At 41.3% G+C, this 23,335-nt stretch overlaps 1 protein-coding gene across 1 annotated transcript in view; it reads left to right on the top strand.

Annotated features, from left to right (window-relative positions):
- Window positions 1-22,753, top strand: part of PHLDB2 (pleckstrin homology like domain family B member 2) — a gene marked incomplete in the record, with an annotated part of 125,656 nt that extends 102,903 nt beyond the window's left edge. The window contains 6 exon segments of the mRNA XM_027774453.1: window positions 3,997-4,204; window positions 9,946-10,036; window positions 11,202-11,348; window positions 13,673-13,892; window positions 20,667-20,752; window positions 21,751-22,753. Coding sequence (XP_027630254.1) covers window positions 3,997-4,204; window positions 9,946-10,036; window positions 11,202-11,348; window positions 13,673-13,892; window positions 20,667-20,752; window positions 21,751-21,891 — 893 coding nt within the window.
- Window positions 22,754-23,335: the final 582 nt, after the last annotated feature.

Genomic DNA, 23,335 nt, shown 5'->3' with positions numbered 1-23,335 from the left:
TTTTTAAAGGATTTGTTTTTCATACAAAACAAGGAAATGTCATCCATGTGCTTGATGCCAATGTTTGGCACCAAGTTTGGGCCTTTGCCTCTAGGAAGGTACACACTTGAGTGGAGGCTTAGCCCACTGGCAGCTGCTGGTGCTCCTGTGCGGCCCTAGTAGTTCTTCTCAGGCCTCCTAATAGTCACTTTCCTTCGGTCTCCTTCCTTCTATGGTGTTTCCTCTATCGAAAGGCTTTTGGATGGCCAGCCCAAAGCCCAAAGCCCAAAGCCCCAAACCAGTTCTTCGAAATCTCACTGGTGCAATTCTAGGGTCTCAAAGGAGAGGAACATGTCCTTATTTGTGATTGCAGAGTAGCTTGTTTTCTTCGGATTTGTTCGGCAAGGAGGCGATGCAGTCAGGTGTCTGTCTGGTGGGTTCGTTATGATCACTGAAGTACTGCCAGTGGCAGAAGTGAGTAGCTCCCGAAGATGGACATTCTCACTCATGGTGGGGCCGTGGCAAATGCAGATCTGCTCAGGTACAGATATACTCACGAGCTTCAGGCTTTTCCATTTAAATGGCCCTGAAAAGGTAGCCCTCCACCAGAATGCCTGGATGATTCTTTCAGACAGCGTCCTCCTCAGCAAATCGTGACTTGGTCTGGGGAGTCTCTGCTCACTGTCTTTAGCACAGTACACATTGAGACATAGCTGTCCCTGTGCACCCACCAGAAAAATCTGTTCATCTTGGTGTGCTCTCTCTCTCACCTGAAGGTCCTAAGTTTATTTCCTTATGCTGTGATACTCTGGGGGGAAAAAAAAAATCCACAACCCATCTGAAAGACAGAGCATATATTGGGGTGTAGGAAAAGTCATGACACATTTTTAATAGCAAAGCATAGAAAAATATTCATGACTTTCCCGACAACCTAATAGTCGATTAAAGAAGAAGAAATCTACTCACCCTCCTTGTTGCTTTTCCCAAGGTGTTAGTTGTCTCGTGGGGGTTGGTTTTTCTTCCATATGGAAAACGGACGGTGAGGGCAAGATTGCAGCTCAAGCCACTGCCAGAGAAATAGTTCTCTTATATTTTAAACTCCATGGTTCTTTTTTAAAGGATTTGTTTTTCATACAAAACAAGGAAATGTCATCCATGTGCTTGATGCCAATGTGAAAGTTTTCTACACCACAACTCGTTTTGAAACTGTAAGGAAATATCTATGTGTGGCTTTTTCAAATAATTCCTGGGGTTTTTGTTTTTCTCCTCCTTTTCGTAACAAATAATTGGAAACTATGTAAAAGGAGCAATTAGTAATTCCAAAAGTTCAAATATCAAAGGTAAATAAATAAAGGGTGTTATTATTTTGCCTTTAAAAAAAAAAAAAAAGGCACTGGGGCCAGCAGGAGGCGTGGTGGTTAAGGGCACTGGACTCACGCATGGCCAACTGTGGTTTGAGTCCCGGACTTGGCAGCTTGCTTTCTCACTTTCTCTCTTTCTCTCTCTCACTCGCTCTGTCCCTCTCTGGTCAAATGAAAATAAATACATAAAATTCAATAAAATAATTCTTTATAAAAAAGAAAAAAAAATATGAGGCATAAGCACCACACTTCATACACTGACTTCATCTAACGCTTTATGCATTGATCTTACAGTCAATGGTATTCTGCCTAGTCTCGTGGTGTATTTTCAGGTTTCGAATCTTTCCTTAGCTAAGAGGTACACACACACACACACACACACACACACACACACACACACGAGGGGACTTCACACAGTTTAGGGTGTTATTATTTTGCCTTTAAAAAAAAAAAAAAAGGCACTGGGGCCAGCAGGAGGCGTGGTGGTTAAGGGCACTGGACTCACGCATGGCCAACTGTGGTTTGAGTCCCGGACTTGGCAGCTTGCTTTCTCACTTTCTCTCTTTCTCTCTCTCACTCGCTCTGTCCCTCTCTGGTCAAATGAAAATAAATACATAAAATTCAATAAAATAATTCTTTATAAAAAAGAAAAAAAAATATGAGGCATAAGCACCACACTTCATACACTGACTTCATCTAACGCTTTATGCATTGATCTTACAGTCAATGGTATTCTGCCTAGTCTCGTGGTGTATTTTCAGGTTTCGAATCTTTCCTTAGCTAAGAGGTACACACACACACACACACACACACACACACACACACACACGAGGGGACTTCACAAAGTTTGTGGAAAAGTGGAATGAAAGAACAAGAATATTTTGATGCAAAAAGTTTTGAAATCCATGGTTGACTTTTTCATAACATGCATAATATGAACATTTGGAAGATCCCTGGTGTTCATAATTTATCATGACAAATTATGTGAAGGAAATCTATTTTCCCAGAAATGCCTTAATCTGAAATAGCATATTTTCACTTAGACATTTAAAACTGCTCCAGATACTAATGGTGTGAAACTACAGTAATTTTATAGAAACTTTTGTTGAAGTATCACTGATACAGCTTCTGTTTTTAGATGGAGATGTTTAATACAGAGCCGAGGAGATACTGTTTGACATTTCTTCTCTTCTTCCTTTTTCTTGTGTGCCTTTTGGTCAGTTCATTACTGATTAAAACTCTATTGGAAGCACAAGGAAAGAGGCAAAATTCACATAGTCCTATTGTAAACTTATTTTAAAGGTTGTTTTGTCATAAAGCACGTGTGCTCACCAGTGAGAGAGAGAGAGAGAAAGTGGAGAAGGAAAGTGAAAAAATCACCCTCGAGGGGGATAGGGCCATGCTGCAATCCCTTCTCCTCCATTCTCATGCAATTTGGGGCACACGCGCACATGTGCCCAGCATGATTTTCAAGCCACCAGGTCTAGGACTAAAACTCTGGAGTCAGGCATGTGGGATCCAGTACTTTAACCACCACACCACCTTGGGCCCCCCAGTTGTAAACTTTTAATAGCTCTGGTAATAACTCCCTGGATAATAGAAACTATTTGAGTACACATTTCTCTTACCAAGGAGAAAGAGATCACAAATTACAGTACTGGCTCAAGAAACTTTTTTTAATGAATTAAGGGATTTGTTTTCAGTAGGACCCCCCCCCCACTTTCTCAGTCTATGATAGAGAAATGAAAAAAGTATAGTTTTACTTGTAATGCCCCAAATAAGCTATCAGAGAGCAAGCCATGTAAATACTACAGGGTGAATCCAGTAACGCAGTGTGGCAGTTGACCAAGTAGGCGGCAGGGTGAGGGGTGGGGAGCAAGTCAGAAAGCACAAACACCTCTTATTTATGGGGCTTTGGGTCCTACTGCCCATTTTCAAATGGCTGTTATCATCAGCTCCCTGAAGGCTGATCGCTAAGTGGAGAAAAGGAGAAAGCTGCAGAGACGGTAAATGGGAGTACAACCGTTGGAAGGCCTGTTGCCCCTGAATCTTACAGATTAGTACTTGGCAGATGAAAAATTGAGTTAAAAAGAGAGATAAACAAGGAGAGAATGAGAAAAATGTGCAATGTGAGTCTTAAGCAGATGAAAGTGCATTAGTGAAGGTACGCATTTCTCAAAGCCCACGCGCAAAGATCCACCTGTGGTTTTATCACGGGCCTGAGCGCTCCTCACATTTTAATACCATTGGGAAAAGCGACCTCCCTCAATCTTTGGCATTGCTTGTCAGCAGGCGTCATCTAGCCTTCACTTGAACACAGCTGATTTTAAAGGATTCTGGGCCTTTCGTTGTGTTTCTGCTTTGTTTCTTTTGTGTTCGCGGGTATGCTCATGTTTTTTTCTCAGTTGTGCTGAGATGTGGGGATGGATAGGCAAGCGTCAAGTGATCCCACTGACAAAAGAGGCCACGTCTTTGAAACGCTCACTTGCACTGAGCATGATCCTGTTTCTTTGATCCTCTTGGCTTCGAAATCAATGAGACCAAGGCCCAAATTTCATATGCAGATGTTTCTGGTTGCTGGCTTGAGTCTGTATACTTAAAAGGTCCTGAGCCTGAAAAATGAGGCTTCCTAACATATTTATGGCTCTTCACTTAGGTTATAATCACCAACAGATGAGTGAAGGACAAAGGCAGAGATCTTCCGAATTTTACAACCGCACAGCGTCTGAATCAAACGTCTACTTGAATAGTTTCCATTACCCTGATCACAGCTACAAGGACCAGGCCTTTGACACTTTGAGCCTAGACAGCTCTGATAGCATGGAGACCAGTATCTCTGCTTGTTCACCCGACAATATCTCTAGGTAAGATTTATTGATGTGTAAGCTTTCTGGTTTGGAACAGTCCCTGCTGGTTTCAGAAGTAAAGACATCAACACGGGTCATGGTATCAGCAACAGCCTGTATTGTGTAGACAGAGAGAATCTACAGTGGACTAGAGGATTGCATGCATGGAGACCTTTGGAAATAGTTTCTTCGCAGCTTAGGTGACTTAGCCAGTCAGACTTTCCTGACTCACAGTGGCTCAACTTACACTGCTCTGACTTTACGGGGTTGTAAAAGCAATACACATTCAGCAGAAACTCTACCTGCAGTCCATACAACCATCCTGCTTTTACTTTTAGTTCAATATTAAACAGATTACGTGAGCTACTCAACACTTCATTGTAAAGTGGGTTTTGGGTTAGATCATTTTGCCCAACTTCTGGCAAATGTAAGTGTTCCACGCATGTGTAAGGTAAATTACACTAAGCTAGGATGTTCAGTAGGTGAGGCGTATTAAATGTATTTTCATCTCAGTACCTTTCCTGCTTACAATGGGCCTATCAGGACATACTCCCACTGTAAGTCGAGGAGCATCTGTCATCATTCCTTCCTCTTCACCTATTTCTTTGCATTTGTGTTCCCGTTTCGACTATGCTTCAATGTTAATTTGCCTCTCAGTTTATTCAAAGCATTGTGTGCACTGCTTTTGATTAAATAAAGAAATCCTAACAATAGAATCAGAACTTATGTCTCATGAAAAAGAAGGCTTTAACTATTCTTGTATATTAAAATGTTTGCAAGGACTCAACCATGCACATTTGTATTTATACTTTGGGGAAAGCAAAGATGCCTTTATGGAATTAGGGCCAAGGGCACATCTAAAATATAAATGTGGCCATGGGACTCCTCCTTTTCTAAAGCTTCGAGGACACCCTGCTACCGACCATATAAACTCAGACCTCAGAACCTGGCTTTCCAGATGCAGCCAACTTCTGGCTTATTCTCTCCCCTGATACACCTCACAGAGCTGCTGCTGCTGCTGCTTCTTTTTTTTTTTTTTTTTAATTATTTTTTTTTTTTTTTTTTTTTTTAATTTGCTACAGGACTTGTACACCCATCAGAGACAGACAGAGAGAAGGAAAGCAAGAGACAAAGGGAAAGTGAGAGAGCAAGCTGCCAGGTCTGGGACTCGAACTGCAGTTGGCCATGTGGGGGTCCAGCACCTTAACCATTATGGCACCTGCTGACCTCACGGAGCTCTTATTAATTTAGGGAGTAATGAACTCTCAGATCTCTGTGCCTTTGGCCATACTTGTCCTTAACATTTTCTCACAGTGTGAACACAAAATCAGGGCTTAGTAAGCTAGTGATGGCAATAATGATAATAAGCATTACCCTAGGGGTATGCAAGATACTATTTTATAAGCTAACTAAAATCATTTTTGCAGAATGTAGATTTTATTCAGAATTGACTCTCAACTGCCTAAGATCCAAGACTTACTTTCTAAGGTTTGTGTTTGTTTACAGTGTAAATAATGATGCTGAGGAAGCAGAAACACTGTCTGACTCATGTAGGTCTCTGCTAGTCACAAAAATGATGTCTCAACACAAACTGAAGGGCAAATGTACCCACAGCTCTGAGTAATTCTACAGATGGCTTTTTGTGACATCATAAACCACAAGACCAAGTTTATGTCACTGGACTTTCAGCATAGAATTACCTCTTTAACAGACTTGTAATTTGGGGGTACTTTACTACATAATTTTTAAAGATCTTGATCAGAACACATTTTTTTAGTCTTTTATTCCTTTTTTTTTTTTTGGAGAGGTTTTTGCTATACGGCATGTGTGCTCGCTAGACAGACAGAGAGACAGAGAGATTGAAAGTGAGAAATCACCCCCCAGGGAGGATGGCCACGCCGCAATCCCTTCTCCTCCATTCTCCTCTCGGGATTTTGGGCACGCACGCACACGCGCCCAGCGTGAGTTTTAAGCCACCATGTCCGGGACACGAACCGCAGTCGATTACATGGGAGTCCAGCAACATAGCCATTACGCTAACTGCTGGTCTCATCTTTTATTCTCCTTTATGCCAGTCTTCAAGAAGTTCCCATTTAAATATGCTCCCTTATAATACACCTTGTAAACATCAGTTCCTCATCAGTAGCTTTCTGTCTTAATAATGGTTAAAAGCTTGTCTTAAGGTAACTTGAGTTTTTTAAAAGTATGTGGAAGCACAGAAGAGAAGAGAAATGCCTGTTTTTCTTTGTTTTAATACTTTGCTATTTCTCAGGCATCTTCTGTTTTGGCTTCAGTTTTTTGACAGTCAAAGGTTCTGATAGCACAATGAAATAAGTACTATTGGTAAATTCTGGCCATGGAGATTGGTTATTTGTAATTGTTAGCACCACAAGACCAGTTCTGTGTGAAGGAACTGTAGAAAATGATCACGGCTCCATGGAACTATTTTGCCAGGAATTACCATTCTGCAATAGTGCTGTCTTAGAAGGAATTAAAAGACTAATGTTCTCACCACACACGCGCGCGCGCTCACACGATAACTAGGTGAGGTGGTTGATGTGTTAATGAGCGTGATTGTGGTAATTATGTCACAGTGTATACATGTATCAAAAGCACCATGTGTATACTGTAAGTGTATACAGCTTTTTCCTAGACCTATAGTCTAGACCTCCCCCCTCCCCCTTTTTTCCTTATTCATGACAGAATGCATGCATGTGAGAGAGTGAGAGAGAGAAAAGAGCATCTCCGTAAGGTCTGGTCACACCATAATCCCCTTCTAGTCTTGGGCACTCATGTCTGTGCCTGGAATGTCTAACTCCACGGGGGATCTAAACCGTGTCTCCACATGGAATCCAGCTTCTCTTGAGTAGTGTACTGCTGCACCAAAAAGCTGGTCCACATATAATGTTATTGGACAATTACACATATACTTAGCAAAGCTAGGGTAGGGGGACAAGTAAGCGAAGAAAATGGAAAACAGTGAAATTGGGCTGGCAGATGGCGTGGTGGTTAAGGGCGCTGGACTCCCACATGGCCAACCGCAGTTTGAGTCCCGGTCCTGGCAACTTGCTTTCTCACTTTCTCTCTCTCTCTCTCACTCTGTCCCTCTCTGATCAAATTAAAATAAAAATAAATAAGTAAAGAAATAAAGTTAAATAAAATAATTCTTTAAAAAAAGAAAACCAATCTAAATAAACATCAACTACACGAAAATAAAAAGGACAAATGGGAGTTAGACTGTTGGTGAGTGTTTTAACTACTGAGTTTTCATGACTTGAGGTTTAGTGAAATTAAATTCCCAAATTGATTAGAGACGTGAGCCAGGCGACATATCTGATGTCACTGACAGGATACAAATAGAAATTATTATATGACCCACGTGCCTGTCTTCTGCTTGCTCCTTTGGCCAGTGAAGTTTGTCCCTTTTTCATTCACGAAATCAAGTATTCTCAAGGAGAATTCAAATTCCTGCAAAGATTAAAGGGGTGGGGTTTTGGTTTTGTTGTTGTTGAAGGTTTGTTTGTTTTTTCCTTGAATTTTTGCTTGCTAAAGAGAATGGAAATGTACCCTTTTGTACTTCCCCCAACAGCTAATAGAAATAATGATAAGAAATTGTTATGTTTTTTTCTCTCAGGAGAAAACACCCAGCTAAAAATTGGCCCAAGGTAACCCAGCAGAGTATGGTTTAATTGTTTTTTTTTTTTTGGAGAGATTTTCACTGTAGGGCGCGTGCGCTCGCCAGACAGACAGAGAGAGACATAGAGACAGAAAGCGAGAAATCACCCCACAGGGAGGATGGTCACGCCGCAATCTCTTCTCCTCCATTCTCCTCTCAGGATCTTGGGCACGCACGCACACGCGCCTGGCGTGAGTTTTAAGCCACCGGGTCTGGGACACGAACCGCGGTCGACTACGTGGGAGTCCAGCGACATAGCCATTACGCTAACTGCTGGTTCCCGAGTATGGTTTAATTGTTAGGCTTGTGAGGATCCAGCATTCCTAACACAGCAGCTCTTCAACAGGTGTTTTCTGTGATGGGGCTGGCAGCAGTGATTCTAAGACACACTTCCTGTGATCATTTATCTCTTGAGAACCCTTAGCCCTCGGTTTGAACCATCCTAAGTTTGATATGATGAAAAACATAACATGAGGTTACTACATTAAGAACTATCTATAACCAAGAAGACTGTGTATATTCATTTTATATGGGTTATTATAAATTCATTTATATCAGTGTGATCAACAAACACGAGCCCTCACTATGCGCTGGGCTCTAGGGTCTAGGGATGCAAGCACGGAAGCCTGTCTGCCCTCAGCAGAGTCCAGTAGAAAAGATGGTACGCGTGCGTAGGAGACGACTGGTTCTTCCCGACTGAAATATCGGGGAGAACATTTTGCGCGAGGCTACAGCTCCTCTTCTGCAGAAGAGTCAAATAAAGTGTAAGCAACTGAAAATAAAACATTCCATTTTGTGTTAACATTTCCAAGTTCTCTTTTTCTTTAGTTACCCTAGCTAATCTTGCAGCTTCTACTGCCTTTGATTTTTTTTTTCCTTCACTTGTATGTGTAATATTTTAAAGATACATTTTCAGGGACCAGCAGTTAGTGTAATGGCTATGTCGCTGGACTCCCATGTAGTCGACCACGGTTCGAGTCCCGGACCTGGTGGCTTAAAACTCACGCCGGGCGCGTGTGCATGCGTGCCCAAGATCCCGAGAGGAGAATGGAGGAGAAGGGATTGTGACGTGGCCATTTCCCCTGGGGAGTTATTTCTCGCTTTCTGTCTCTCTGTCTCTCTGTCTGGCGAGCGCACATGCCCTATAGCAAAAACCTCTTAAAAAAAATAAATAAAAAGATACATTTTCAAACTTCAGTCCCTTTCATTGGTTTGCTCATTGGTATGGTGGGTGGGTACCTCTTACAAAACTGTTCACCACCCATGCACTCATTTTTTAATGATGGTGATGGGAGGGGCGGAGGAGTGACTGTAGCTCAGTAGAAGACAAGCAGCACTGGGGCTGACCCACGTGGATATGCATCTGGAGACCTCCCTGAACACACAGGGCACATGCGTGCTCGTGGCCTAGGCCGGCTGAGACTGGGCGTGGATCATGCGGTGGAGACCCTGTTGGAGCGAGCGCCTGTCTTTCTGTCTCTTTCTCTCTCTGTGTCTCTCTTACTCGTGAAAGGAAAAAGTTTTTTTTTTTTTTTTTAAAAAAAAAAAGAAATGAAAAGTCCACACGTTTAAAAACACAGTGGAAAGCAGCTGGGATACCCTGCTCTCCAACTGAACAGTGACTTCAGATGTTGAGTGTCCTTTCTCTAGAACTTTGCTGACAGTTTTATGGATCTGACATCTCTGAGTTATTAAACTAATGGAAAGACTCCTAGAGGCCATCGGGTTTAGCCTTTGGTGGAAGCATGTTGAAGTCACACCTTGTAAAATTTGGTTTAAGTTTATTCGTTTCCGAGTAAAGCAGTTGACATTGGCATTATTATGCTTGCCCATAGTTTGTGCTAAACAGAGGTAAGTCAGTTTCACCTGCAATTTTCAGAGTTGAATTGATTTGTCCTTCAGACCAATGGCTCGTAAGTAAACATCCTTTAAATTGTATCTGCTTGGATTTTGTCCTGCTCCTCCCTTGACCCTGCGTGTGTGTGTGTGTGTTTGTGTGTGTGTGTGTGTGCACGCACACGTGTATATTAGAGACTTATCAATCGGAAATGATATTCTTAAAAGGCTTTTGTGTTTAATTCAGTGCCAGCACTTCAAATATTGCCAGAATAGAAGAAATGGAGAGACTTTTGAAGCAGGCGCATGCAGAAAAGACACGGCTGCTCGAATCGAGGGTGAGCTCAATATCATGCCAGAGGCCCGTGAGGAAACACTCCTCCTTACCAGCCTTCGTGAGCAGTGTGATTGTGGGGTCGTCAGTCTTACTAGCCTGGTTTTCTAATCTGAGAAGGAAAGGGGTTAGACTGTTTCTAAGGTTCTTTGCTGCACTGCCATATGGAAACAGAGCCGACAGAGACCGAAATGAATGCTTTGGGTTATGTTTTCCCTTAGTGCCCACTTGTGTACCCGCCAGCCAACAGGGAGGAATGGCATGTCTTTATGTGTGCTGCCTTCCTCCCCCACTGGCATGAACTACCCTATTGTAATATTAGAAAATCCCACATCATTGTGGCTGTATTTCAAGCCAGAATCGGAACTTCCTTAGGAATCCCCCAAAATGCCTTTGCATCCTGCCCTACCGGGCACCTCCTTTCCTTCTCTACCCCCCTCAGGCTTCCTCTGTGACCTCTTGCCAGGAAGCTGGGAACCACAACAGGAACCGGAAGGAGCAAGGCCTTCCCTTCGAAGGCAGCAGTCAGAGGAAAGGCAGAGTGGCTTGAGTACTAGTGCTGGGTGACCCTTTGTGAGGCTTTTCATTAAAAATAAGAGAAGTGGAACCAGCAGTTAGCATAATGGCTATGTCGCTGGACTCCCACGTAGTCGACCGTGGTTCGTGTCCTGGACCCGGTGGCTTAAAACTCACGCCGGGCGCGTGTGCGTGCGTGCCCAAGATCCCGAGAGGAGAATGGAGGAGAAGGGATTGTGGCGTGACCATCCTCCCTGGGGGGTGATTTCTCGCTTTCTGTCTCTATGTCTCTCTCTGTCTGTCTGGCGAGCGCACGCGCCCTACAGTGAAAATCTCTCCAAAAAAAAAAATTAAAAAAAAATAAGAGAAGTGTGGTCACCTGATATGAGAGGACTGAATGGGGTCACAAGCTGAATTTTCACTGAAGTCCAGTGTTGAATTGTCAATTCAGTTTAACGGTCCCACTTCTGCCTATGTTGATTTGGAAAGCTATGCCTGAAGAGTTGTTCTGGTCTAGGGCATGTGTTGTAAGAAACTAGACTAAGCCAACAGCGGTCTGCTGAGAATTTTCATTTTGTATGAAATGCATTGGAGCCATTCAAGTGTAACCAGTATGTCTTAAAATAATCATTCTTCTACATAACGATATTTAGGAACGGGAAATGGAAGCCAAAAAACGAGCTCTAGAAGAAGAAAAACGACGCCGAGAACTCCTGGAAAAACGATTGCAGGAAGAAACCAGCCAGAGGCAGAAGTTAATAGAAAAGGAAGTGAAAATAAGGGAGAAACAAAGGGCACAGGTTGGTCCCAGGGTCTTAATGGGTAAGGGTCGGTTGCCCCCTGGTGGTCATTTTGTAGAAGACAGACATTCTGTGTCCAAGAATGTCTTCTTAGGCACTGAATGTCAAATAGTTACAAGATGTGTGTTAGTGTGCAAAAAATGTTTATTTCAAAACTCTTAGAGAACTGTGAACCGAATAACACTTTTCCATAGTTGTGTACAGAACATTTGATGGGAGAGGCACTGTTTCTTCGATCTATTGGAATATTTTTGAAAGAATATTTTTTGAGCAGATTTGAAAAATGCCTCTGGATTTTGCTACTGAAAACAAATATAACCCACAAACTAAAACTTTTGGTTGAGAAAGGCGAGAAATTCTATTAAGTCATCTTTTAGAAACAAACATTTTAGGGACCAGCAGTTAGTGTAATGGCTATGTCACTGGACTCCCATATAGTCAACCTCACTTTGAGTCCTGGACCCGGTGGCTTAAACTCATGCCGGGCGCCTGTGCATGCATACTCAAGATCCCGAGAGGAGAATGGAGGAGAAGGGATTACGGTGTGGCCATCCTCCCTGGGGGGTGATTTCTCGCTTTCTGTCTCTCTGTCTCTCTCTGTCTTTCTGGCAAGTGCACTCGCCCTATAGCAAAAACCTCTCCAAAAAAGAACAGAAAAAAAAAGAAACAAACATTCTAGAACAAGATATTTTACCAGCCCAGTTATTTTTATTTTTTTAAAGAATTATTTAACTTTATTTTAATTTGACCAGAAAGAGACAGAGAAAGAGAGCGAGAGAGTTGAGTGAGAGTGAGAGAGCAAGCTGCCAGGTCCAGGACTTGAACCATATTCCACCATGTGGGAGTCCAGCACCATTAACCCACCATACCACCTGCCAGCTCCCCAGCCCAGTTCTTGATGAAGGTGTTAGTGTTTTATTTTGGCTTTTCCTAATCATTGCGTTATCACAAGTGTCCTCTTTGCTATCCAAGTCCTTACCATAGGGACACAACATTGCTGAACTCGAACAAACTTTGGGAAGATCACTCCTCATGCTTAACTTGTCCTGGTCATTGTCGAGTTCAAATCTCTGTTCTCGTCACTGTGGCTGTTACTATGTATATTCTCTGGAGATAAAATAAAGTTCTTTCAAGTACCATGTAATTTAAAGCACAAGTTATTTCAAAGTTGACTAGACTCCAAGGCAAAATAAATAATTTTCCATATTCTTTATTATTGCTGGCAGTTTGAGAATAAACCAGTTAGAAATTGTCTTTAAGACTTTGTATGTTTGAGATATCACTAAGTCTGGTCATCTATCTACTGTCAAAGTACCACAGAATCGAGTAAAATATTGAAGGAAAAATAGAAAGTAAAACTCGTTTATTGTATTTCATTATGCCCAACCTTTGCCAAATTCTAATTTGCAATGTAGGCCATCCATGTGTGTTTAGTATAGGAAGCCAAACCAAATAAACACAATTTTACTTAAATCCTGATTACAAGCTTTGCCTCCAAGCATTATGATAAGCTCCCTTTCCTCCAGGGCAAAGGGCCGAGGTTACTTAACATGAAGCGATAAAACACCATTCTAGAAATATTACCCATGGTGATAGGTGCCTCCAGGATTAGATGACCCTTTACTGCAGCCCCTTGTAAAATAAAGGACATCTAAAGGCATCCCTTTGGTGTCTGGCCATTATACTCCGTCCAGCTTTGATTCCACTTCTCACTTTTTTTCGGCTTTACTTTTTTATACCATGTGTCTCTGCCAGCAATGCCTATCAGAGTGTATGTAAGCTGACATCTGTAACTTGGGGGATCCTGTTGGGCGTTGTTCTTACTAACCAGTGTTCAATCACTTCTGAGATTACGTCAGGAGAACTATTGTTCATTTGTGACTAGGAGAATTCCTGGGAACTTTATGGCGGTGGCGTCCTCACCTGTAGGGAGCTGCCTAGAGAATTTTTTACTCCATGTCCCCGTGGTTGTTAAGTGCTGAGTATCTTCTCTAAACTAGGATAAGAAACACACACACACACACACACACACACACATATTTATATTTATATTTATATTTATATTTTCTCATCTGCCCATCTCAAGGAAGAGAATGTGTCGGCCTGAGTTGTTGATTCACTGCCCCTGCCCAGCCGTATAGTGACATCCTTCTCAAAATACTCCATTTTTAGACTCCAGATGTGCTTTCTTTTTCTTAGGCTCTCATGATCACATGGGCATTTTAAAGCTTAGGCTTTGAAGTTCATTTCTGCCTCTAAACATCTGTGACCTAAAAGAAAGTTAAAAATTAATGACAGAAGGGATGGGTTGTGTGCTCTCCTAGGCTCGTCCTTTGACACGCTACCTGCCTGTCCGGAAGGAAGACTTTGACTTGAGGAGCCACGTAGAGACCGCTGGCCACAATATCGATACCTGCTATCATGTATCAATCACAGAGAAGACCTGCCGAGGATTCCTCATCAAAATGGGTGGGAAAATTAAAACCTGGAAGAAACGCTGGTTTGTTTTTGATCGGAACAAGAGAACGTTCTCTTATTATGCAGGTGGGTATTTTTTAAAAAAAATGGAGTGATTATTCACATCAGTAACCCTCCAGTAGAGAGCAGAGGCAATTGAGTTTAGTGTAAATAGGTAGGTTGGCAATTTGTAGAATTAATGGCAGTATGAACTGTGTGGGTATACATTCTTCTCTGTTCAGGTAATATAGTTCATAAAAAAATGAATTTTCTTCCTTTCTAGAAGTAATAAACATTGTATACTACTTTAAAAAGTGCAAATTGGTCTATTCTAGTTGTAAAATAAACTCAGATCCCAGTAGGTAATAAATGGATATTTTTTAGATCAAAATACTGTCTTTAAGGGACTAGCAGTTGGCGTAATGGCTATGTCACTGAACACCCATGTAGTTGACCACAATTTGAGTCCCGGACCTGGTGGCTTAAACTCATGCTGGGCATGTGTGCGTGCATGCCCAAGATCCTGAGAAGAGAATGGAGGAGAAGGGATCGTGGCATGGCCATCCTTCATGAGAATGATACCCCCTCGCTTTCTGTCTCTCTGTCTCTCTCTGTCTTTCTGATGAGCGCACGCTCCCTGTAGCAAAAACATCCCCCCCTCCATGAAAAAAAAATTGTCTTTAAAATCACAAAACCAGGAAAACAGGTTTTTTTTTGTTTTTGATTGATTGATTTTCATATTTCCTGTTCAAGTCACACACAGTTAGAATGACAATTCAAGCACTGTTTACAAACGGATGATCTTTTTAAGCGCAGGGAATAAAACACATCGATAAAGTGGTAACTAAGTATTTACTAAACGTCTAACACATTTTGGGACTTTTAAATGCTAGACTATGCAATCTCATATAAATACAGGGATGTTGGTGTTACTGGTGTGCTGATTAAATAACCCCTGACTTACTCTTGGATCACATGCAGTGCATCCATTACTAGCACAACCGTAACTCTGCCCTGTACTTCAGCCACTGAAGAATGTGGTCATACCAGATGTCACGTACAGACCCTGCTTTGGGGTGACCGTATCCACACTTAGGAGCATCATTAGGAATTGTTACAAGTTGTATCAAGTGAAGTCAGGTTATGGTTATGAGTAAAGAGGTGAGAAATCAAGAAACACGTGGAAGAAAGCCACCCTGGCCTAGGAGCCCTAGAGTCAGGGTGAGGAGTAGGTGAGCTGGACACATGCCTTTTTCAGTGAAGAGCTCTTTGGGCGGAGTTCCAGCTGCTACAGAATTAATATTCTCAGGAAATTGCCTGTCCCTCCCAAGTACCTGCTTGGTCTAAGGGGTTTCTGACTTTGTTTGTTTATTTTGGAGAAGTTTTTGCTATAGGGTGTGTGTGCTCACCAGACAGACAGAGACAGAGAGACAGAAAGCAAGAAATCACCCCCCAGGGGGGATGGCCACACCACAATCCCTTCTCCTCCATTCTCCTCTCGGGATATTGGGCACGCACGCACACGCGCCCGGCATGAGTTTAAGCCACCAGGTCCAGGACTGGAACCGCAGTTGACTACATGGAAGTCCAGCGACATCCCCCCCTCCATGAAAAAAAAATTGTCTTTAAAATCACAAAACCAGGAAAACAGGTTTTTTTTTGTTTTTGATTGATTGATTTTCATATTTCCTGTTCAAGTCACACACAGTTAGAATGACAATTCAAGCACTGTTTACAAACGGATGATCTTTTTAAGCGCAGGGAATAAAACACATCGATAAAGTGGTAACTAAGTATTTACTAAACGTCTAACACATTTTGGGACTTTTAAATGCTAGACTATGCAATCTCATATAAATACAGGGATGTTGGTGTTACTGGTGTGCTGATTAAATAACCCCTGACTTACTCTTGGATCACATGCAGTGCATCCATTACTAGCACAACCGTAACTCTGCCCTGTACTTCAGCCACTGAAGAATGTGGTCATACCAGATGTCACGTACAGACCCTGCTTTGGGGTGACCGTATCCACACTTAGGAGCATCATTAGGAATTGTTACAAGTTGTATCAAGTGAAGTCAGGTTATGGTTATGAGTAAAGAGGTGAGAAATCAAGAAACACGTGGAAGAAAGCCACCCTGGCCTAGGAGCCCTAGAGTCAGGGTGAGGAGTAGGTGAGCTGGACACATGCCTTTTTCAGTGAAGAGCTCTTTGGGCGGAGTTCCAGCTGCTACAGAATTAATATTCTCAGGAAATTGCCTGTCCCTCCCAAGTACCTGCTTGGTCTAAGGGGTTTCTGACTTTGTTTGTTTATTTTGGAGAAGTTTTTGCTATAGGGTGTGTGTGCTCACCAGACAGACAGAGACAGAGAGACAGAAAGCAAGAAATCACCCCCCAGGGGGGATGGCCACACCACAATCCCTTCTCCTCCATTCTCCTCTCGGGATATTGGGCACGCACGCACACGCGCCCGGCATGAGTTTAAGCCACCAGGTCCAGGACTGGAACCGCAGTTGACTACATGGAAGTCCAGCGACATAGCCATTGCGCTAACCGCTGGTCCCTATTTTTTTTTTTTAATTTTGTATCTACTTACATATTAGTCCTATTGTTCTTTATCATTTTGTATATACCCATATTTCCATCTTTTTTTCCTACGCCGTAGCAATTTTGAAAGATTGCTATTTAATCGCTGTTACCTTTACAGTGTACTAACATGGCCTTTCTCCACATGAATACAGTGACTCTTAGTCAAGACATTAGCACACACGTTATTATCAGCTGAGAGCTTTTCATCTTTGTGTCTAGGAAATGTTTTGTTTGTTTTTTTTTCCCGTCCCCTCCCTCCCATCCCATATTGCACGCCCTCTACGACCCAGCCTTGTGTGCTGTCCCCGGTATCCGGAGTGGCTGTGCTTTCTGACTTGGAGTTTCATAAAAATCCAGAGCAGCTTCCTTCAGTTAGTGCCATGGAAAAGATGCCTGCTTCCTAAGAAATCCAAGTTGGTGTCTCTAAAATGTGTAAACAAACCTTTTCGGCATGCTAATCACTACAGACCCCCTCACCCAGAAATTTCCAAAACTAAAAGTTTAAGAAAACTTCAGGCAAAAACGGCTTCACGGTTCTGTGCTCTTCTCTGTGAGTTGTATTTCATTCTTCCATCCATCAGCCACTCAGCTTCTCTCCTGATCCACTGGCATGGATTTTTTCAAACTGAAACGTTTGGTGCCAGGATTTGAATTTTCTAAAAATACCAAAAGTATTTTGGTATAGGAAAGATTGCCTAGAACTCTAGTACATAAAGCAAACAACAAGAACACTTCACCTGGCTGATTCCTCTTCACATTGTTATAATGGACGAGTAGACCGCTGCAGATGCCCCTCCAGCACAGTTTACGGCTGTCACCCATCAGCCCTTTCTACTGCGGCCCTCCCTCCCCCACCCCTTTCCCAGTTATCACTAGAACAGGAATAGATCAGTCCCAGGCAGTCGTCCAGGTTCAAGGCCAGTTCACGCTGACCTTGATCCTTACCAGAGCTATGCCCCTTCAGCTTCTCCATGGGGTTAATGGCCATGTTTGTGTGAAGGCTGCAGATTGAGTGTGGAAATCTGAAAACTCAGGTCTCTGTGTTGTTCTTGGCCCTGGCTTTTGTCCTTGGGCCTCCTGCGTATTAACTGGGAACTTAATGAACATTTCTCTTAAAAATGAAGCACAGAGGGACGGGCACGTGGTGGGTGCTTAAGGTTCTAGACTCTCACATGGCCGACTGTGGTTTGAATCCTAGACCTGGCAGCTTGCTTTCTCACTTTCCCTTTCTCTCTGTCTCTCTCTGGTCAAATTTTAATAGTAATAATAAGTAAAATTAAAATAATTCTTTTTTTTTGGGGGGGAGAGGTTTTTGCTATAAGGCGCGTGCACTCGCCAGAGAGAGAGACAGAGACAGAAAGTGAGAAATCAGCCCCCAGGGGGGATGGCCATGCTGTAATCCCTTCTCCACATGAATACAGTGACTATTCCTCTTGGGATCTTGGGCACACATGCACACGCGCCTGGCATGAGTTTAAGCCACTGGGTCTGGGACTCAAACCACAGTCAACTACATGTGAGTCCAGTGACATAGCCATTACGCCAACTGCTGGTCTCAAAATAATTCTTGAAAAAAAAAAAGGCACAGAAAGTAAGTCTATAGGGAATGGCAGGTAGTGTGGTGGTTAGGGCACTGGACTCTCACATGATGAAACACAGTTCGAGTCCCAGACCTGGCAACTTGCTTTCTCGCTTACTCTCTCCATTTTCTCTGGTGAGCACATTTGCCTTATAGCAAATTTTTTTAAAATGACAATAATAAATAAAATTAAGTAACTTTTTTTAAGAAGGAAAAAAAGACTTCTGTGTAAATTGGTGGGATAACGCTATTGACAGAGGCAGAAGGAATTGCATTGTCCTATCAATTTATGTAGCTTTGTTGATTCTTTTGGCTTGCAATAGTGAGCCTTACAATTTTCAGAGATCTTTCTTATATATAAGGTACTGTACAAACAAAAGTTTCTTTCTCCATTTTTCTTTTCTTCTTAAGTTTATTCTTTTGTTTTTTCCTTGAGAGAGAGAGAAGCAGAGAGACAGGCTGGCTCCTGACAGGGTCTTCACACTGTGGTCCACCCCGTCTCGACTAGCTGGGATCCTGGGCGCACACATCTGGCGTGCTCAGTGCAGTTCCAGGATGTGAACCTAGGACCTTTTCCATGTGAATCCAGGTGTTACTGCTGCCTCACCAACTGGCCCCTTCTTCCCCAGTTTTCTGCCTGCTTAAACATTGACAAGATTAATTTTGACCTCCTAATTTTATTTTACTTCTGTTTTCAGAAAAGAAGTTATTGATGTAATTTTATGAATTATTACACGTTCCTTTCCAGCAAATATTTGAGCAATATATTGCCCTTATCTTTCATAGAAACTGGCTGAAATACACTGAACATAGTATTAATTAAAACAGTGTTTCTCAAGGAAGAACAATAATATGGTCCATTGTCAAATAAGTAATGAAAATGCTGAGCTAAAGGCACATAAAAAGATTGATTTTGTGTTGAACTTCTCAGGGCCAATATTTTTCAGACTAGCTTTTTATTATTACTGTTGGGAAAAGGGACATTCACTTGGTTAAAAAAAAACACCAAATCCCACAAAAGTCCTTACAATGAAATTAAATCTCTTTCCTATCACAGACATTTTTATATTTCCCACTCTTAAGCCATAATCTTTTAGATTTTCTCTGTTCGTTTCTATGTATGTTTCAATACTTGTGTATTCTTTCTCCTTTTATAGAGTTGAAATCAAATTAATCTACTCTGTTCATATCCTTTTTCACATAATATTTCAAGATTTTTTTCCTATGAGCATATACAAATCTGCCTCGATTATTTCAGTGGCTCTACAGATCCATTGTATGGCTGGTCGATAATGAACCAGTCTCCTAGTAAAGCTCAAGCAGCTCTTTTGCACCGTGGTGCCATCACAAACATAAATCCAACCTGTGTGCACTTGTACACGGGTAGGTATTGTAACTTACGTGATTAAGTTTTAGAAGTAGATTTGCTGAGTAGGAGAATATTTGCATTTTTATTGCATTTATTTTACCAGAAGGGGCTGTCTTATTTGTACTTTCACTGAAGGTATGATAGAGTCACCTTCCCTGCATCCTCATCCATGGTTCTAAAATTCTCTAAGAAGCTTGCATAATTCTGATCCCCTCAGAGTTAAAGTACAAAATATTTCAAAAATTTATTAGATCACAGAATGGTCCTGTGTGTTTGATGCTTTGGTTGGTTGTTTTCATTCATATTCCATTTTGCTTTGGTTTTTTACTTTTTTTAAAAAAATAATAATTCATTTATTTAATTCTATTTGTTACTGTCATCTTTTAATTTGATGAGAGAGAGAAAGGGAAAGCAAGAAAGCAAGTCCCCAGAGCCAGGCCTCAAACTGTGATCAGCCATGTGGGAGCCCAGCAACTTTAACCACCACGCCACCTGCCGGCCCCCTATTTTTGGCTTTGTTTTTATGGTGAAATGTAATGACATCTTTGGAAACAGCTTAGAAAATGCATGAAGCTCTTTTGAAAACAAAAATTAAGCATGATAGACAAGACATGTGATATGCGGCCCAGCCCCTGAGCCACAGCCTGTAGAATAATAGACAACTGGAAACCACATGTTGACCATGGCTTGAGCCCCTGACTCTATCATCCTGAAAACACACCAGGTACATGTGCACATGCCCAGATCCTAACGAGAAGGACGACCTGAGGAGGGGAATCATGGTGTGACCAAGCCCTGTGGAGGGTGCTTCTCTCTCCCTGTGTCTCATGCACACGCATGTGCCCTATCATAAATGGAAAAAAAAGAAAGCATTTCAATTGGAAAGAAATATAAGTATAAATTAACTTTTGTTATAAATTTTAAAACACACTTAAAAATTTCCTAACAACGGAACTGCATATTAATATTTCTGTTCCAATGACAGGCTTGGGCATGTGGGGGAATACTTCGTATGGGTGCCAGTAGTGTTTACAGTTTTTGTGCCAACGTGATAGCAGTCCTGGGTTACCTTTTGATTGCCAATTTGCTGAAGAGCCTTGAGTAAAGTCATTTGTTGTCTTTGAACTGGAACTGATGGTTCTTTTTTCTTTTTATTATATAATGGGACTAACGTGCTAATCCAGATTATCTGAACTAATCTTAGGTAATTTAAACACTAGATAAATATCTTAATGCTGACAATTATAATGAAGTTATAGCCTTTTCCTGTCCACCAGTGGTGATGAAGTATTTATTTGAACACTTACTTTTATCTTTGCAGACAAGCATGAAGCTAAATTAAAAGGAGTTATATACTTTCAAGCCATTGAGGAAGTCTATTATGATCACCTCAAGAATGCTAATAAGGTAAATAGCAGTTTTCTAAATTCCTATTCTTTGAATACATAATTAATTGGAGAAAAAATGATTTTTTGAATTCTTTTTAAAATTTTTATAACTTATTTGCATTTAATTGTGCATCATTGTTGGGTACAATATGAATTTTCAAAACATGCATGCAGTGTGCAATTGTCAAATCAAGGATATTACCATATTCATAATTTTTTGAATTCTAAGCAATTTAGTCTTCCGGTCTAGGCATAACAGATAGATGTGATTAGAATGGTGCTGGAAAAGTAAACAGAAGTAACTAGGAAAGCTAAAGGTCTTGAGGAAAGAATCATGGTGAGGCTCTGCCTCTGTGCTGAAGTCGGTAGTATACCAGACTGGAGCTGGAGGCCACACGCTGACTCCAGTTCTAGTCCCTGGCCTGGTCAGCCTAAGCAAATTCCAGGCACTTGTGTACATGCCTACGATCCTGCTGGACTCCAGGGTTAGAGGAAAGGGATCGTAGCATGACTGAGCCCTATAAGGGTACATCTCTCGTTCTTGTGTGTGCGCTCCATTATGAAAGCTGTTCTAAAAAAATTATTTTGAAGTGAAAAAATATTCTGTACACATCGGTTAGGGAGACCTTGCAAAGTGTTCAACAAAGGTTCTAGAAAGGAGTTGCTGCATAGTTAGGAAAGGGATCAGGAGCAATAAAGGGTCTTAGTAGGGGCCAGATAACAGGTGTTATTTATTGAGCACTTATCAGTAGGTACCTGTAAGAGCTTCACAAACTAGCTGCCAAGAGTGTTGAGCTCCGTCTGAGGTTTCTTATGCAGAAAGGCCAAAGCGTTGGTCAATCCAAAGAAAGGCATCGGGGGCAAGGGTGTGTGTTGTAAAAGAGCAAAAGTAGTAACTACACAAATTTCTATAAATTGGGACTTTTAAAGAGGAAGAAGCCTTCACAAATGTCTGCATGACATAATATTCTAATTTCAAGATATTTTTCTCACCTTCTTTTCCTTTTTGAATTTTAGAGTCCAAATCCATTACTCACCTTTAGTGTCAAGACACATGACAGAATCTACTATATGGTGGCCCCATCTCCGGAAGCCATGCGGATCTGGATGGATGTTATTGTTACTGGAGCAGAAGGTTACACTCACTTCTTATTGTAGTGAACTGACAACAGTCCACTGCAGGGCAGACTGCAATAATCTTCCAACATGAAGCCATATTCCATCCCAGATGGAAAGACCTAAGAGACCCATTCCTTTGGTGGTTAATGTACAACATACACACTCAGAACTCTTTTCATATTAACAAGAAGTCATTTGTAAAGAAGACAGAAGGGGTTTAAACTCAAAGCTTGATCATAAATAATAAAAGAATTGAAGCTCCTATGAGGAAAAAAATTGCTATTTTGATAAGTAGCATCCATATAGGAATATATCTGGTAACTATTCTTTTTTTTTTACCAATTACTAGTTTTGGTGAAATAAACTAAGTAATTTACAAAATGTCTGTATATTCTTGCAAATATGGGATTATTTAGCACCCAAACATTGGCATGGACATTATTCAGTCTAGTAAGGAACTAGTTTTTTTTTTTTAATAATGTAACACTTTGCTGATGTTTAAAAAAAAAAATACAAGAGGATTTGGAGGGAAAAATTGTCGTAAGAGGAATTTTGCCTTAATATTTTAATACTGCACCAAAACCAAAGATATGACATGACCCTGTTTAACAGTAATAGTTTCAAGTGTAGTGATGAACTGCATTTAGGGTTACTCTATGTTTTAATTTTATATTTTGATGCCATTAACTGCCCAGGATATTGATGCTGAAGTGTCACCACCAGCAAAAGCTTCTATCTATCTATCTATCTATCTATCTATCTATCTATCTATCTATCCACACTAATATATACCATATACCCAGTTATATATACTAAATATAAAACTGGATATATAGTAAAACACTTTTTGTAAAAGAAGAGCAAAAAGATGTGAGTTTTAGAAAGAAGCCATCTTAGACAACAGACATCCTGTCACCTTGGGTAATTTTAAATAAAGAAAATAGTTAGTGTTAGGAGATTATTTTTGCTAAAGATTTCTCCATTCCTGGTGCTGAGAGTAAAGGCAATTGGTAGCTGATTTCTTTTTTTTTTTTTTTTTGAGAGGTTTTTGCTATAGGGCATGTACGCTTGCCAGAAAGACAGAGAGACAGAAAGCAAAAAATCACCCCCCCGGAGGGATGGCCATGCCACAATCCATTCTCCTCCATTCTCCTCTCAGGATCTTGGGTATGCATGCACACGCACCTGGTGTGAATTTAAGCCACCAGGTCCAGGATTCGAATTGTGGTCAACTACGTGGGAGTCCAAGTGATGTAGCCGTTATGCCAACTGCTGGTCTTGGTAGCTGATTTCTTTTAGATTGTCTGATTTCCCTGTTGTGGAACACATCTGCTAATTGGCCCTCACATTCAGGAAGTCATAAATCTTGTTTTCATAAAAAAAAAAAAAAACAGACCAATTAAATATGCTCATTTGTAGAAGTGGTGTAGTTGTATAAAAAGGCAAATGAAGTTTCAATTTTACATTCTCTGTAATGTACTAT

The sequence above is a fragment of the Tupaia chinensis genome, unplaced genomic scaffold, assembly GCF_000334495.1.
Source record: "Tupaia chinensis unplaced genomic scaffold, TupChi_1.0 Scaffold000437_1, whole genome shotgun sequence".
Classification (NCBI taxonomy): domain Eukaryota; kingdom Metazoa; phylum Chordata; class Mammalia; order Scandentia; family Tupaiidae; genus Tupaia; species Tupaia belangeri.
This window is presented reverse-complemented; position numbering and strand designations above follow the sequence as displayed.